Source organism: Cavia porcellus, unplaced genomic scaffold (genome assembly GCF_034190915.1).
Source record: "Cavia porcellus strain 051 isolate PalLab524CR breed Dunkin Hartley unplaced genomic scaffold, mCavPor4.1 scaffold_4, whole genome shotgun sequence".
NCBI classification, from domain to species: domain Eukaryota; kingdom Metazoa; phylum Chordata; class Mammalia; order Rodentia; family Caviidae; genus Cavia; species Cavia porcellus.
In genome coordinates, this window is record NW_026947487.1 from 7,888,498 (window position 1) to 7,905,177 (window position 16,680).

Here is a 16,680-nt window from a genome sequence, read left to right on the forward strand (position 1 = left end):
TGGAGACTGTAGACCAGGTACATTAGCCTGAGAACGCAGGTAAAACACTGTAGGTGGCCCCCGTGTTGGAAAGAAAAGACAAGGTTTTACCTGAGATATCCAGCAAGACTTAGGGCTCTGAGAGAGATACCTTGGTTGGGGCCATGGGCCCTCACTCAGCCCCCTCAATCCTCTTCAGGGGCAAAACTGAGCAGGTCATTGAGCGATGAGTTCAGTGTCAGTGGTGACATAATCTCCTATAAGGGCAGAGAGTTTGATGACTTACCTGCTTTCTGGTGGACAGAGCAGTTGTACTTGCAGTGACCCTCTTGTTTGCAGATGGGACAGGATCCCAGTGGTGGCCATGGGTCAAGGCAATCTTGTACCCAGTGCCCTTTCGTGCTGCACCTTAAGCATGGTTGGTCCTGGAGAGCCTCGGGTTTTAGATTTTTCTTTGACCATATATTTTATTTTGAGCCCTGAGTGCCGCAGCCAGAAATTAGCCTTGAAATTTAGTCTGTAGTGCAACTTTTTTAGTTGTCATGTTTCTTTAGTCCATTTATTTACTTTTTGTTTCAGTTTTTATTTTTGTTTTTGAAACAGGGTCTCACTACATAGTGCAGGCTGACCTTGAACTCACTGTGTAGTCTTGAGTGCTGGGATCATAGGCATGTGCCACCACATCCGGCCTTTTTTTTTTTTTTAAATCAGTGCCAGGGATCGAACTCATGACTGCGCGCTTGTAAGGCAGGTACTTATGCCACTGAGCTAAATCCCCAACCCCTCTATGTTCTTAGAAATCTATAAGCATGTGGAAATAAAACCTTTACAAAGAAGATCTGTAAAGGAATAGCTTAAAAATGTTTAATATGTTGTCTTTTTCTTTTTCTTTCTTTTTTTTTTTTTTTTTTTTTTTTGTACCAGGAATTGAACTCAAGATTTTGTGCTTACCAGGAAGGTGCTCGTGCTTCTGAGCTCATCCCTCACCCCAATATGTGTTGCTTTGATTAGTTGCTCACTCCTTTTTCTTGTTTTCTATATTTTCAAAGATGTTAGAGTTAAGTGTATGTTACTTCTTAAATTGAAAAAACAAATCGAAACTTTTCTTTCTACTAGTTTATTACAAGAATTATAGCAAAGATCAAAACATTGATAATTGAGGCAGGTATGTTGGCATATACCTGTAATCTCAGCACTTCCAGGGTCCTGGGCCAGGAAGATTGCAAGTCCAAGCCTAGCATGCCCAGCTGAGGTAGACCTTTGTCACAAAGTGAAATATTTAAAAGGGCTTGAAAAGTACTTGTAGCTTCATACAAAGGCCCTGGGTTCAATCCCAGAGCTGGGGAAAAGAAATTGGTAATGGGAGAAAGAACATAATACCTTTTAAATCAGAATCTTTCATGATAGGCATTACTTTCATTTGGAAGCCTTTCAAATATAATCTTTAACATGTCCTTTTAGGATCAAGCATTTGGAGAGCTAGAAAAGAATAGTGATAAATTTCTACTTGGAACATCATCATCAGAGAACAGTCAGCCTGCTCATCTTCATGAACTGCTGTGTTCATTACAGAAACAGCTACTGGCGTTTTGCCATATTAATAACATTAGTGAGGTATGTGATTCTTTGTTTTTTACGGACATCTATCAGGACCTTGAAACTTGTGTATTTGGGTGTGCCATCATTTCATACCTTGAGTATTTTACCATAATAATTAAGGAACTTTTTTCTCCTTAGAACTCAAGCAGTGTGGCATTGCTTCATAAACATCTGCAGCTCTTGTTGCCTCATGCCACAGATATTTACTCCCGTTCTGCAAATCTGCTCAAAGAAAGTCCTTGGAATGGCAGTGTTGGAGAAAAATTAAGAGGTTTGTTTGGTGTTGAATTGCCATCTAATGAGTAGTTTAAAAGTAATAATTATTAACCCTTGAGGGTATGCAGCCTCCTAGTACAAGAAGAATTGTCTTGAATCTTTTTATTGAATATTTCTTTAATCTTGGTTTAGGGTAATGATAGCACTAGAAGAGTCTAACTGACATGATAAAGGCTTAATTTATAGGCAATGGATGGTGTAAAATCCAAAAGATTAATTTCAAATGGTATAATGTGTTATTATTTTCTTCTATTTCTTTATCTTGCTCAAGCGTTTGCCAGTGTCAATTTTTCCTTCTGGAAAGCTTTCTTCCATGATCTTCTGTGTGATCACAGTCCTTTTTTTTTTTTTTTTCATCTCTCTGACCACTATTTTTCCATGAGCTCTGATAGGCCCCTCTTGCTTCAACAGTGCCTTTCATGTCAAGGATCTTGTGAATCTGTTTTCAGCCCTCTTTTCCTTTCTGAATGGTTTTATCTAATCTCAGAGTCCTTTAACCACTATAGGTGTTACTGACTTCAATGTGAGAATTCCTTTCCTGAGCACTAGAACATTTGCCTAACTAAAATCCAGCATGTCTGTATCAAACCATCTCATCTCTGAAGTTTCCCTGCTAAGGAAAGAAATAAATGAGCTGAAGAACTGAAACCACCTCTGATTAGGTATCTCCATGTGGTTGTTCCACAAGGAACTAAAATTAAGCATCTTCACACTGAACTCATTTTGAATGCTCCTTCCAGTCCTAAATACAATGAAACATTTAAACAAATGTGATTTAAAATCTCTGCCTGTAATAAAAACATTTCAAAAATACTTAAAAAGTTTCTAAAACTATAAAGTAACCACAAGGGCAGAAAGTTTTGGCTGCTTTGGTTATGGCTATATATCATCTTTGCCTAGAGTGGTGCTTGGTCTTGCAGGTAACTCAATAAATGTTTCAGTCAATTTCCAAATGAATGAGAAATTCATAATGTATGTTCAAACAATTACAACCTTTTGAATTGATTGGCATGAAAGAGGTATGCTTTCCTACAAAGTGTCTATTGGTGGTACAATCTGAAAGTGAATAAATATTAGTCTTGTAATCCACAAACGAGCCCCCAAACTCGAGTTTAAAATGAGGCAAAAACATATTTTAAAAAGCAGCACTGATTTATTTTATCCTGGGCCCAGCGACACAGTGCAGTTGGAGATTGCAAAAGCTGTGTGTTGTCCTCAAAAGCTTGCAGCCTTTATGTATATATCAAAGTTTACAAAGTAAGGGGTTATGGGCCTGGATCAGGAAATCTGCTAAGGAAATATTTTAGTCTAGCAGTAATTAACAATCTTTTGTTAGCTTATTTTAGTACCACATCTGTTACTTATAGAGGGCAACAATGGTTAACATATCAACTAGGTTTGGTTCCCAGGGACTCACAATTCTTTACAGAGGAGAGCATTGATTAACATATCCGTTAGGTCACCCAGAGGCGGGGAAAACCGTATACAGAACAGTAAGGCCACGTTACAGGTATTTTGGTATAATACAAATATAACAAAGCTCTTTTTGCTAGTGTACAGAAATTAGTATGGTACCAGCTAGCAGGGAATGTTCAATAAAGAGTTTTCAGCTTAGTCTACTTTGTTCCAAACCAAAGTAGTTTTTCTTCCATTTATTTTTGTCTGAAATAGTTGTTTATGTTGCATTTCTTGCCCCTTATAGATGTGATATACGTCTCAGCTGCAGGCAGTATGCTCTGCCAGATTGTTAACTCCCTACTGTTACTCCCAGTGTCAGTGGCTCGTCCCCTGTTGAGTTACCTCCTGGATCTCTTGCCACCTCTTGATTGCCTTAATAGACTCCTGCCAGCTGCTGCTCTTCTAGAAGACCAAGAGTTACAGTGGCCTCTTCATGGTAAGTAAAGGTAGAGAAAGGGTAAATAGTGCTTTTGAGGAGATACTCCTCTTGTGTGCATCAGCTCAAATCATGTCTGATTATGGGTGTTTTGTGTAATCAAAAAATTATCTTCTGGCTGGGGATTTAGCTCAGCGGTATAAGCACCTGCCTTGCAAGCAGGTGGTTGTGAGTTCGATCCCCGGTACCGATAAAAAAAAAAAGATTATCTTCTAAAAGTTTAAATTAGGCAAGTGACATGGGACTCTGAAGAAAGATGCTTATGTATAAATAAAAGTCATAAAAAGTATCCTTATTGTCATTAGGTTAGGATTCTGTATTTTACTGGCACTAAGACCTTTTTTTCTTCAATTTTTTTTTTTTTTTTTTTTTTTTTTGGTCTTTTTCCTTTTTATCGGTACCAGGGATCGAACTCACGATTGTCTGCTTGCAAGGCAGGCGCTTATGCCGCTGAGCTAAATCCCCAGCCCCTTTTTCTTCAAATTTTGACATAGGAAAAATTGAGATGCATCTTACGATGTATAATAGGAAAGCCTTGTGTCATAATTTAGCATCATTTTACCTTAGAGGTACTCAAAGATAATGGTCCATTTAATCATCAGTGCATTACTGGATTCCATGTAAAAGTTCTTTCTTTCTTTCTTTTTGTGGTGGGGAGGTACTGGGAATTGAACTCATGACCTTGTGCTTGCCAGGCAGGCACTTATGCTGCTGAGCTATATCCCTAGCTTTATTTTTTAAATATATGGTTTCAGTTTTTAAAACGGCAATATGATGATAGAAAGGTGACCACAGTATTAGGAAATGGAAAGAGGAGGAAAGTAAGGAAGGTAGAAGAAGAAGACAAGGTAGTAGAGGGAAGGTAGACAAGATAGAACAAAGCTGGTCATTGAGTGACATTAGACTTGGTTGCAAGCTTTAAAGTTGTTCCTGTGCTTTGTTGCAGTCCTGTAAAATTGTGAAGCTTTATCCAATCATCTCCCTGTTAAGGTGATACCCACCATGGTAGCCCAGACATACTAGAAGTGGGCAGTTATCTATAAATCAAGTGTGTATCTTTGTTAATGCTTTTCGCATACTGCTGAACCCAACCAAAGAAAACATTAATTTCCCTATTGGAAAATCGTGTAATGGTTAGGAAAACAATTATTAGTCTGACTTTAACAGACATAGTGTAGCCATGAGAATATATTTAAGCCAAATTTATTTACCTAATTTGTCCTGAATAAGCTTCCTTATTCTTCCTGCAGAATATTTCATTGTTTATCTTAAAGTTAGGAGTTTTATAAAGGAAGTTTATATTTAGTAGTACTTCTCTGTTTTAATTTAGCTTGTATACCAGAGAATATATATAAAAAGTATTTTATGCGTCTTGGTTACTTTTCTCTCATTACTGAGATAACATACCCAAAGTTTAAAGAAGGAAGAGTTTATTTAACTCACAATTTTTGAAGGTTTTAGTCCATAATCAGCTGGCTCCAAGGCCGGGTAGCATGGCACTGGGGTAACACTTCAAGGCAGCAGAAGACAGTAAAAGCAACAAGAGCAAAAAATGGGAGAATAAGCCTCTTTTCTTCCCTTACATTGTAAATAGGCTATCCATCTTTGGGTGGATGTTGCACTTACACCATCTCTGTGGTGTCCTCTTGCACAGGTTCAAAATGATTGCAAAGTGAGGTCCCTGGTCCCCTGCTGAGTCATTTAGTTAAACTTCTAAACTTTTCAAGTTGACACAGTGAATAACATCCTGTAGTGGTAAGGGTATGTCCTCTAGGATGTAAAACTGCTGAGTTACTTGTTAAATCTCTTTCCTTCTCAAGTTGACACAGTGAATCATAATTCTATGTTTTCATGGTAAAATTAGGTTACTTCAGTAATTAATTGAAGTGCGATAGAGTAAAACCATGAGAAAACTTTGGCTCTTAAAAGTGCCAAGTGAAGATATGATCACTAATGATTTGTCTTTAGGAGGGCCAGAAGTAATCGATCCTGCTGGTGTTCCATTACCTCAGCCTGCTCAGTCTTGGGTGTGGCTTGTGGACCTGGAAAGAACAATTGCTCTCCTTATCGGACGGTGTCTTGGCGGCATGCTTCAGGGTTCCCCCGTGTCTCCAGAGGAACAGGATACTGCTTATTGGATGAAAACACCACTTTTCAGTGATGGAGTTGAAATGGACACTCCTCAGCTAGGTAATAGGCTTCTCTCCAGCATTTAAAATGCATGCTTATTTGTACTTCCATTTTTTTCATATTCTGAGTTTGCTGAAAGAACTAACTGATGGATGATTGCAAAATTGACCATTTTAGGGAAGACCACAGAATAAAGCAATAAAGTCCTACATAGTGGTGTAGTGAAAAGAGTACCCTTCCCCTCAAAGTGTAGATCTGATCTCACTGTTTTGTATTTTATCACTTACTGCTTGTGTTTTTGAGCAAGTCTAACTTACAAAATAGAGAAATGCTTGATTCGTTGTGTTTTTCATAAAACTGCTTCATATATAGTAAAGCACTGTAGGAGTAGGTCTTGTGATTTAACAGTGTGCATGAGTGATAGTCTCCCCACGCCCCCCTCGTTTGTAGTGTCTTTGAGGTTTGTCTTTCCTGCCTCAGCTTGATTTCTCTACTTTATTGGCAGGCTACTTCTCAGATCAAACATGAGGACTTACCCTGTTCCCCAACAGATGACCTTACTTTATTTATTTGAGAATGGTCCTTTAATCTCTCTGGTCTTTTCATTTTGATTCTTTGAAATTGTAAATCAGAATAGATATGGTATAATTAGACCTAAAATTCATTATTTCTCTGATAAGAGGAGGAGACCCAAAGAGTGTCAGCAAAAGAAAGTAAGAGCAAGAACAGGGGAGAGGGAAAGAAACAGAAATAGGAGGAAAGACTGGAAGTGAGAGAAAAGAAGAAGAAAAAAAAAGGCATGTTGGTTCACAGCAGTAATCTGCATTTGAGAGGCTGAGGCAGGAGGATTGTTGCAAGTTTGAAACCAGCCTGGACTACAAAATGGAGCTCGAGGCTAGGCCAAACTGCACAAGACACTATCTCAAAGACAAGAGAGAGAGACAGACAGACAGACAGACAGAGACAGAGAAGAGTGGGGAGAGGGACCAAGACAAAATGAGAGGAATCTGCTTTGAGGGTTCAAAGAGCAAAGGAAAGTTGAAGATTTTTCTTCTTTTGCAAATACAAGTATACATTCAACCCAAGTGATTCACCCTAAATGATTTTGGCCATGGCCAATGGAATGCTAGACAGATGTTTCTGTTAAATCAAAGAAAGCAATATCTTGAAATTACCAAGAGACACTTTGTATGCTAAAAAGAATTCTAGTGCCCTCAATTTTTACCTCTTTACCTTCCAAATGATCTCCCAAGGGAAAACATGTCTGTGTGCGTCTCCCCTGTATTCCTGCTATATTTATTTCATTCAAATAACTAGACTTAAAATGAATAAAGTCAACTGTTTTTAATGTTTTCAGTTTTTAAATTATAAAATCATAAAACCATTAAATAGATATGTGGTTTAAAAGCTTGTATAAAGAAACATGGTATTGTCTTATGAAATTGTAAGTATATAATAATTCAATTATATTCTGGGTCAGTATGAATTTTAATAGTTGTCAAAGCACCATTTAGAGCATTTTGTTTTTTAAAATGTGAAAGTGAACTTTGAATGCCAAATACCTTTTTGAAAAGTTGAGAGAGAGCTGCCTGTAGAAATGTAATCATCAATTAGGGAAGTATTCATGGCATCTTCTGTCTTTCTTGGACCATTCTTTAACTATTTTCCTTTAAGTCTAGAGAAAAAAGAAAATCCTGTCTAACCTAACATGTTTCTCAAAGAGGATATCATTTCATTTGGAGCAGCACTTTTTAGTTATGCAGGACTGTGCTGCACAGGTTGGACATTCCGCATCCCTAGCCTCTACCCATCAAGGTGCCAGAGCTTCCCCCGAGTGTCATATCCTTCTGTTGGGAATAAGAACAGTGAATCTACCTCTGACTGAAAAACATGAAAGGACTTTACCTTGGTACTGCAAAGGACTTGAAATATAATTTTGCATGTATTAAATAAACATGGCAAGATTTTATGTGTTACACTAAAATGTATGAGGTTTGAAATCATTAATATGAATTTGTTGTTTAGATAAATGTATGAGTTGCCTGTTAGAAGTAGCTCTTTCTGGAAATGAAGAACAGAAGCCTTTTGATTATAAATTGCGGCCTGAAATTGCTGTCTATGTAGACTTGGCATTGGGTTGTTCTAAAGAGCCGGCCCGTAGCCTTTGGATCAGCATGCAAGATTACGCTGTTAGTAAAGGTAAGATAAAGAGAATGAAGGGAGTAAATATGTTGCTCATAATGCAAGTACATATGTGACATGTATAAGCAGAAAATCACAGAAATCGTAATACTGCTTTTTTATAGAGAAGGCGTTTTATGAACAACACTTTATAAACAACATTTTAAGACAGTTTTTCTCTTTGTAGAAAATACCCTAGGGTGTTTTTTCTTCTTTCTTTCTTTCTTTCTTTTTTTTTTTTTTTTTTTTTTTTTTTTTGGTAAGCATCTAAACAGACAAACAGAAGATTAAATGCCTTCCAACTTATTTCTGAATCATTTATTCATTTTATTGTATCAATTCCTATTAGAAGGGAAAAAGTAAATGATTGAGAAGAAAAACTTTCTAAAATACATTTTTATATATTCTAATTTTATATCATTTATTTGGAATGTGCAGTTACATTTTTTATATCACATCATCATTTGTTACACTGCAGTGAGAACTTTAAAAATTACAAATAAATACAAGGTGGATAAAAGCAATTTCTGTATTATATACATAGCATGGAATTTATATATTCTGCAATGCTTGATTAAAATGAATGTAACATCAGTGATGGTGTTTTAAGAGAACTTACTACTTTAAAAATCACATGAAAGGCTTATCCCTCCTACATTTGAAACAGAGCAAAGGGTGTTATGGTACTTTGCACTTTTAAGAGTTATCCTCCTTTAAGAGTTAGCCTCCTTCATAAGCACCTGCCTTGCAAGTGTGCAGTCGTTGAGTTCAATCCTTGGTACCAGTAAAAAAAAAATTTAGCCTCCTTGAAAGGGAGTCCTGTTTGTCAGTCATGGCAATTTTCAGAATAGTAAGTAGGCCATGGGACAGACGATTTTCTTACGTATCTGAGATGGGTAGGTCAATATAATCTGTCATTCTAAGAATCCTCTGTGGTTATAAAGTTTGTTTTGTTTTAAATCAGGACATTTGTATTGTCAGTATTTTACCTTTGAAGGAGGTAAGTCTGAACTTAAATTTTTGATCTATACATATGAAAAATCAGGTTATAACTTTTTATCTCTCCAGAATAGATGTCTTTAGGAGCAAATAAAATTAAATTGGTGCTTAATATTTGCAAAGATTTTTTTTTTCAGTATTGGACTTTGAATGCAATTCTTTCGCACCAAGGTATATCCCTAGTTCCTTTTGGTTTTTGAGACAGAATCTTGCTAAGTTACTGCTAAGTTGCTAAGGCTGAGATAGAACTTGAGATCCTCCTGCCTCAGCTTCCCAGAAAGATAAACTATAGTTGTGAGCCATCATGCCTGGCTTGGTTTGTTTTTAAGTAGCACAGGCATTCAGTTAATCGATCATATGAAAAGAGTTTGACAATCTGGAGATACGGTAGACAGTAAATCTTCTACTACCATTTGGAATCTACTCTGTTTAGACAGTACCATACTGATGTGCACACATGGAATAAAAAAATAGGAATAAAAAGCACCTGGCTAGTCCTCATTATGTAATGCTCTTGTCTGGGTACTCATTTCTGTCCACATGTGTCTGACTCACTTAGTTGTCCTTGTATTCTACTTTCCTGGCTTAATCTATGAGATTCATGGTAGTGGATGTTTATAATCCCAGTACTCTAGAAGGATGAGGCAAGACGACTGAAAGTTTGATCCCAACCCTGGCAATTTAGCAAGACTCTATCTGAAAATAAAAACTGTAAAAAAGAAAGCGGGGGGATGGCTGAGATTGTAGCTCAGTGTGAAAGCTGTGAGTTCCATCTGCATTACCAAAAAAAGAAAAAACAAAACATGCCTAATGGTATCATAACAGAGATACTTGATTCTTTTCATATATGTCTGTTTTTCCTTTTTATTAGTACATGCTTGTAAAATGTATGAACATATTCATCATGGGGATTTGATACATATATATATATATATATATATATATATATATGTATGGTTTTTTTGCTTCCCTTCATATCCCTCTTTCCTGTTGTCTTTTATTTGTTCTTTAAATTGTTTGTACTTTGAATTACTCATATCAGAGAAAGTATTGTGTGTTTAACCTTCCTCAGACATGTGATTCTATCTTCTTTTCCCCAGAACTGTTTTTTTTTTAGGCCAACTACATTTTAAATATATTTAGATTCAACTTTGATTTCTCTCTTATTCTCACATTTCATATCTGACCTGTCAATAAAACCTGTCCTCACCTTCAAAATTCATATGAGATTCATAGAGACTCTGACCACTTTTCATAGGACACTGTCTTCTAATCTGAGCCACCATTGTCAGTCACTTGAGTTACTACAATGTCAACTGCTGCTGTTGTCCTTGTAGATGGTTCTCTGCTTTAGAGTCAGAGCTTTTTTAAAAAATTGTTTAGTTTTTTCTTTGCTCTGAACTACATCCCCACCCTTTTTTATTTATTTTCTTGGAGATAGAATTTCACTAAGTCTCTAAGTTGCCCAGGCCGAGGTTGATTTTGTGATACTTTTGCTTTAACTTCTCAGTATTAGGATTACAGGCATCCACCACCACAGCTGGCTTATTTATTTTATTTTTTTGAGACAAGGTCTTACAGATTGGCCTTGAACTCACTGTGTAGCCCAGGCTAGCCTCAAATCTTAAATCCTACTGCCTTAGCATCCTGAGTGCCTTGATTACAGGAATGTGCCACCACACTCAGCTAATCAGAGAGCTTTTCACAACATAAGTCAGATTATGTTGTATCTCTGTTTAAACCCTTACAATACTGCTTCTCCTTTTCTTGTAAGTAAAACCTGGAGGATTTGCCCTGGCCTGCAAATTGAGTGTCATCTGGTCTCCAGCCAGCTCCCTAGTGTCTTCTCTTACTGCCTATGCATGCACACTTGGCTCTAACCCACCCATGTTGACCTCCTTGAACCTTCTAATTGGGTCCTTTACACTAGCTGTCTTGAGGGAATACAGTTTTCATGTGGTTTCTTTTATGTGACTTCAACTTCTGCTCAAATGGAGTCTTATCAAGAACTTTCTCAGATCACTCTATAGAAAACAGTAATCACATACGACTAGTCACATATGGTAAACTATTCACTGTTCTTTTTTTTTTTTTTTTTGTACTGGAGATTGAACTCACGACCTCATGCTTCCAAGGCAGGCGCTTATGCCGCTGAGCTAAATACTCGGCCTATTCCCTGTTCTTTTACACTGGGTTATTTTTTACCACAGCACATACCTATCATATCAGTGTTTTTATTTACTTTATCACTCATGCCACGTCTTCTCAATCCTCACTAAGAATATAAATTCTGTTAGATTGGAAATTTAGTTTTGTTTTCTGCTATATCCCCAGTACCTAGACTAGTATGTAAGTTTGTTAAGTACTGTAACTGTTTAGAAAGATCATGAAATTCAGATGTTGGATGACTAAAGCTATTAAAATACCTCTGAACTGTTTTCTAAGTCATTTTGAATGTCAATGCATCATTTTTATTTTCAGATTGGGACAGTGCAACTTTAAGTAATGAGTCGCTCTTGGACACTGTGTCTAGATTTGTTCTTGCAGCACTTCTGAAACACACAAATCTGCTTAGTCAAGCATGTGGAGAAAGCCGGCAAGTACCTTAAAACTAGTCTTAGACAAATATTTGCTCTCAGGATATGATGTAAGAAACTAGGTAACCTTTCTATTTTGGTTCTTTATTTAGATACCAACCTGGTAAAAGCTTATCAGAAGTGTACCGTTGTGTATACAAAGTTCGAAGTCGTTTACTTGCTTGCAAAAATCTTGAACTTATTCAAACCAGATCATCATCACAAGACAGATGGGTAAATTTGGAAATCAACTTAATTTCTATGTTTTTCTTCCAGCTGTGAGAGCTCCATATTGGTTTATATAGGAAAAAAAAGGGCTTTGAGTTTTGTAGATGTTCAACAAATGTTGAGGTTTTTTTCTCTTTCTTTCTTTCTTTTTTTTTTTTTTTTTTTTTTTTTTTTTGGTACTGGGGATCAAACTCACAACCTTGTGCCTGCTAGGCAGGCATTTATGCCACTGAGTTAAATCCCTTGCGCCTTGAGTTTTCTAATGAAAAGGATGAAAAAGTCAAAGATTTTGAGTTTAATTTCACTTATATCTGTTAAGAAAGTTTATGGAGTTTTAGACTTCGTAGCCGTAATAGAAAAATGGTATCAGTTATAGGAAATACTGTTTTTATGCTGGTCAGGTTACATTTGAATTATTGTGCTTATGTTGTGGTGTCAGAAATTATGAAGGACATTAACAAATTCTCAGATTGGAAAAAAGTCCAAAAATAATCTTATAATCTTACTGGAAAATATCAGAAATGTTCAGATCAGAGAAGTGAAAATGAAAGAGGGAAGTTGCATGTGAAAATAGTCCTCATTATTAGAATGTTACATCAGTGAAAGAAAAGATTGAAATCATTTACTCAGGTAGTCCATAAGTAATTCTTGCAACAAAAGTAAAGGGATTTCTAAATGCTTGGTATTCCTGGTAACATGATCCTGTAATTGTAAATACAAGCCTGGGTACATGATTTTCAGAAGTGCTTACTTTGAAACTTGATGTATCAGATGCTTTGTACTTCATTATGTAGTTCTTAAACCATGGCTATACATTTGTGTCAGAACAGATTTTTTGGCATGTACTGAGTTAATATTTTTGTGGATCTAACTTTGTGTGACCTTTTATTGAGGTTCATATTTGAAATCCTTATATTATGGAGGTAAATGACTTACATATTACTGTGTGAGTCTTAACTGCTTAGAATCCCCATCTTTGTAAAATTCCTAAGTCATTTACTGGTTATGGATCTGAAGATGCAAAATTTTGATTTGTGTTTTGTACTGAAATTTGTGAGAGAAATTATATATCTTTGTGGCATTTTTGATTCTCTTAGTGTGTACCTGTTGGAAAGATTTTGTGTGACTCCTAGATAGCCTGACCATTATGAAAAACAAAGCTAATGAAGTTAAAGAAAAACTACTTTAAATTTAGAATAGACCATGCACTGAGTAAAAGTACAATTGACAGAAACAATGGAATCAAAATTAATGTTCTTTAATTACCTTTTTTGGTTGTGTTGTATTCACCATAACTTAGTTTAAGTTGCTGCTCTGTAGTTTGCAGCTTAATAACAACATGAATATGAATCAATTTATAATATGCTATTTTAGTCAAAATACCAGAGAGACCTGCATGTATCCATGTATACATTTTGTGTGCATGCTTTATAATCTTTTAAGATTGATCGATTATATCTTTTGTGTTTTTGTTTTAAAATCCGTGTGTTATTGATACCAGCAACATTTTTATGATAAAGAAGAGTTCTAGGAAATTATAAAAAGTTATTGAAAAATGCATTCAGTGTAGTTTCTGATAATATCTTTAAGATCTCAGAAAACCAAGATTCTGCAGATGTTGATCCTCAGGAGCATTCATTTACCCGGACCATTGATGAAGAAGCTGAAATGGAAGAACAGGCAGAGAGAGATCGGGAAGAGGGCCATCCAGAACCAGAGGATGAGGAGGAAGAACGGGAACATGAAGTGATGACAGCCGGCAGTGAGTACATCCTTCTCCTTTTAGAGATAATTGTCATGACATTCTTCTTCATAGAAAAGCTGACTTGAGAGAGAAAGGCAGGATTTCTCTATAGCTTTTCTAAGGTGATCTGATCTCTACTGGCAATCTGAGTTTACATTAGCTAACATTGTAAAGAGTACTCACAGTTGAGCTAGTGTCACTCTTGTGCTGTTGGGTTACTTGTCCAGGCCTGAAAAGCTCTGAAAGTAGACACAGAAGTATTAGAGGCTCATGGTAAAATGGGTGGGTCATTGAATGAGGTCATACAAAATTTATCTGTGCTTATTAGGAGAACCACATTGTTTTCCATGTGTGGAACTTTTACAGTTTTTTTCTACTACGTTGCTATTGTAGTAGGGAGAAGGAATGTATATGAGAATACATTGTGTGGATGAATGCACTTCATACTTTTATACTCCAAAACTACAGATAGTTTTAAAAGGTAATTACTTAATGTGTTGAAAGAGAAAGGGCAAAGCTTTTCAAACATTTATTAATACCTTTTGAACAATTTCACTGTTCCAAAGTAGAGTGTGTATTCAATCTGTAGCCTAAAACATTATGCATTTGGTGTTCAGATCATCTATATCTGTCAGTCACCTTGACAATTACTTTCTTATCAATTTATTTGCATCCTGTATACTTCTAAACATAATTTTAAGATATCCAAATAAGCCTGAACTCTTCTTAAGCAAGAAGAAAAAGATAAGATTCAAAAGGAGAAAACTAGTTTGGAGATGAGGAGGGAGAATAATTGTATTGGGGGGGCAGTTGAATTGAACTCAGGACCTCATGCTTGTGAGGCATGCCTTGTGCCACTGAGCTAAATCTCCAGCCCCAGTAATTGTATTTTTTAAAAACAAGGCTGAGAGAATTTTTGCAACCAAACTTAGCTCAGAAATTCCTAAATTTTTTAAAGATTTTAAAGGCCAAAGAAGAAAACACAATAAGTAAAACTGTCAATTATACTTTTAAAAAAAGCATAATAGACACCCAAGGAATAATGTATTTTAAACTATGATTTTAAAGTATTCATTGTAGGCACTGGGTCAAGTGCTACATACAGAATAAGTCATAATTCTTACAACAGTCTTACAAATTTCTAATATCACTCCATTCTAAAGATAGGTAAACTGATGCCTAAGGAATCAAAATTGTTACCTACCACAGTACCACAGTAGCAGAATTAGAACCAAGTCTGCAAAAAACTCCAGTGACCATTTTCTTCTTTCACTGATTTTTACCTCTGAATTTGTTTTTAAAGAAAAAAAATTCACAACAAGATAATAAGAGGGTAACATGGTTAATATATTACATGTTGCTATCTTTAAATTAGTTATTTGGAGTGTTGCTTCTGTATTTTGACAGAATTTTTAGCTTTGATTTTTATAGAAGTAAGGGACTTTTAAAGGCATACCTATAAAACTTATAGTTTTATAAATGCATGAGTTTTGTTTTTTTTTTTATCGGTACCAGGGAGCGAACTCAAGACTGCTTGCTTGCAAGGCAGGCACTTATGCCACGGAGCTAAATCCCCAGCCCCAAATGCATGAGTTTTTAAAGTTTGTGCTTTTGTACTAGCAGGTGAATATAGTTTTCTGCTGATTTTGCTATTAAGAATACTGTCTCCATTCCAAATTTGAGTAAAAAAACATTTCTTTAGCTATTTTTTTTTTTTTTTGTCTTTTTCCTTTTTTATCGGTACCAGGGATCGAACTCATGACTGCCTACTTGCAAGGCAGGCGCCTATGCCGCTGAGCTAAATCCCCAGCCCCTTCTTTAGCTATTTTGAAATACATACCACTTCACCAGAACCTTGTTATCTCTCTAATATAAAATACTAGAATTGTGAAATATTAGTGAAAATACTAGAAATTTCAGAACTAGAAAAAATACTTGTGAATTAGGGAAAGGCTAGCATCTGATAGACCTTCCTGGTGATACCATAGAATTCTGGAGGCAATCTTGCCCATAGTTGATAACTGGATTTGGTTTCAACAAAAGTCTTGGCCTTTGCACTTATTTGTTGTCTTTAAGATAGATCAGGGTGTCTACGTTAGCAATTACATAGACTTTAGAAAGAGAAAGGGAGCTTTCCATTACATGAATTTTCTTTCTTTCCTTTGTAACGTCACAGTTTTCATACCAAGACCTTGAATATTTCAGAAAGTTCTTTTTATCTTGTGGTTCATAGGTTTTAGTTGACTTTAAAATAATCTGGAAGGCTTGTAAAAACACAGATTTCTTGGCTCTGCTCCTGTATCTTCTGATTCAGAAAATATGGGATGGGCCTGATAATCTGCATTCCAGCAAGTATCCAGATGAGTTGCTGCTGCTGCTGCTGATTTGCGAGCATATGCTTAAGACCATTGCTCTAACTCATTAATAAGATTTGGAAATTGTACGGAAAGAGGGAGAGTCCCTTTACCACTCCTTAGTTCTTATGTGGGCTCTTTGGTTAGATCTAGGAATCAGATTACTGTAAGGGCTGATTCAATGGGGAAAAGCAAGTAAGTTTATTAATTTTATGTATACATGGGAATCTTCACAAGAGAATGAAGTCCAATCAAATGACCAAAATATGATGCTTGTATACTCTTTAGACAAAAAACAGATTTGTGAAGGATGACAGGACAAATGGATGTCTTGACCACCAGCGGAATAAATTCTAGAAATAGTACTAAGAAGTATGTTAGGGTTGGAGTCGAATGTCACAGCTAATGGAAGGTAAATTTTGCTTCACAGAATTTCCTTATTCAGAGTCATTGCAGTTCCAGTTCCAGTCCCTGGTTATCAAAGCTGTTTTTTGACCTTGGTGTATAAAAGACATTCTTACCAAAAGATTCTGTGTGTAAGAAAAGACAGGCCAGCTGTCCTCTACTGAAGTTACAATTGCCCAAGTGATTTTAGCTTGAAATAGTCAATATACCAATTTGGCATATTTTAAGATGGTATGTCCTTAACTTCTACAGAATAGAATTAGCCAAATCTAAATCCTATAAAGATGTGAATATTGCGTGTTGTAATTTTATGAA

General features: G+C 36.1%; 1 protein-coding gene across 10 annotated transcripts in view; it reads left to right on the forward strand.

Annotated features, from left to right (window-relative positions):
* The window catches only part of Herc1 (HECT and RLD domain containing E3 ubiquitin protein ligase family member 1), a 224,833-nt gene that overhangs the window by 107,269 nt on the left and 100,884 nt on the right, over positions 1 to 16,680 (forward strand). For all 10 annotated transcript variants that reach the window (XM_063246766.1, XM_063246775.1, XM_063246770.1 and 7 more), the window contains exons 15-22: positions 1,441 to 1,593; positions 1,717 to 1,849; positions 3,557 to 3,748; positions 5,717 to 5,938; positions 7,904 to 8,077; positions 11,540 to 11,654; positions 11,748 to 11,868; positions 13,453 to 13,624. In XM_063246766.1, the coding sequence (XP_063102836.1) occupies positions 1,441 to 1,593; positions 1,717 to 1,849; positions 3,557 to 3,748; positions 5,717 to 5,938; positions 7,904 to 8,077; positions 11,540 to 11,654; positions 11,748 to 11,868; positions 13,453 to 13,624 (1,282 nt within the window). The remainder of the gene's footprint in view (positions 1 to 1,440; positions 1,594 to 1,716; positions 1,850 to 3,556; positions 3,749 to 5,716; positions 5,939 to 7,903; positions 8,078 to 11,539; positions 11,655 to 11,747; positions 11,869 to 13,452; positions 13,625 to 16,680) is intronic.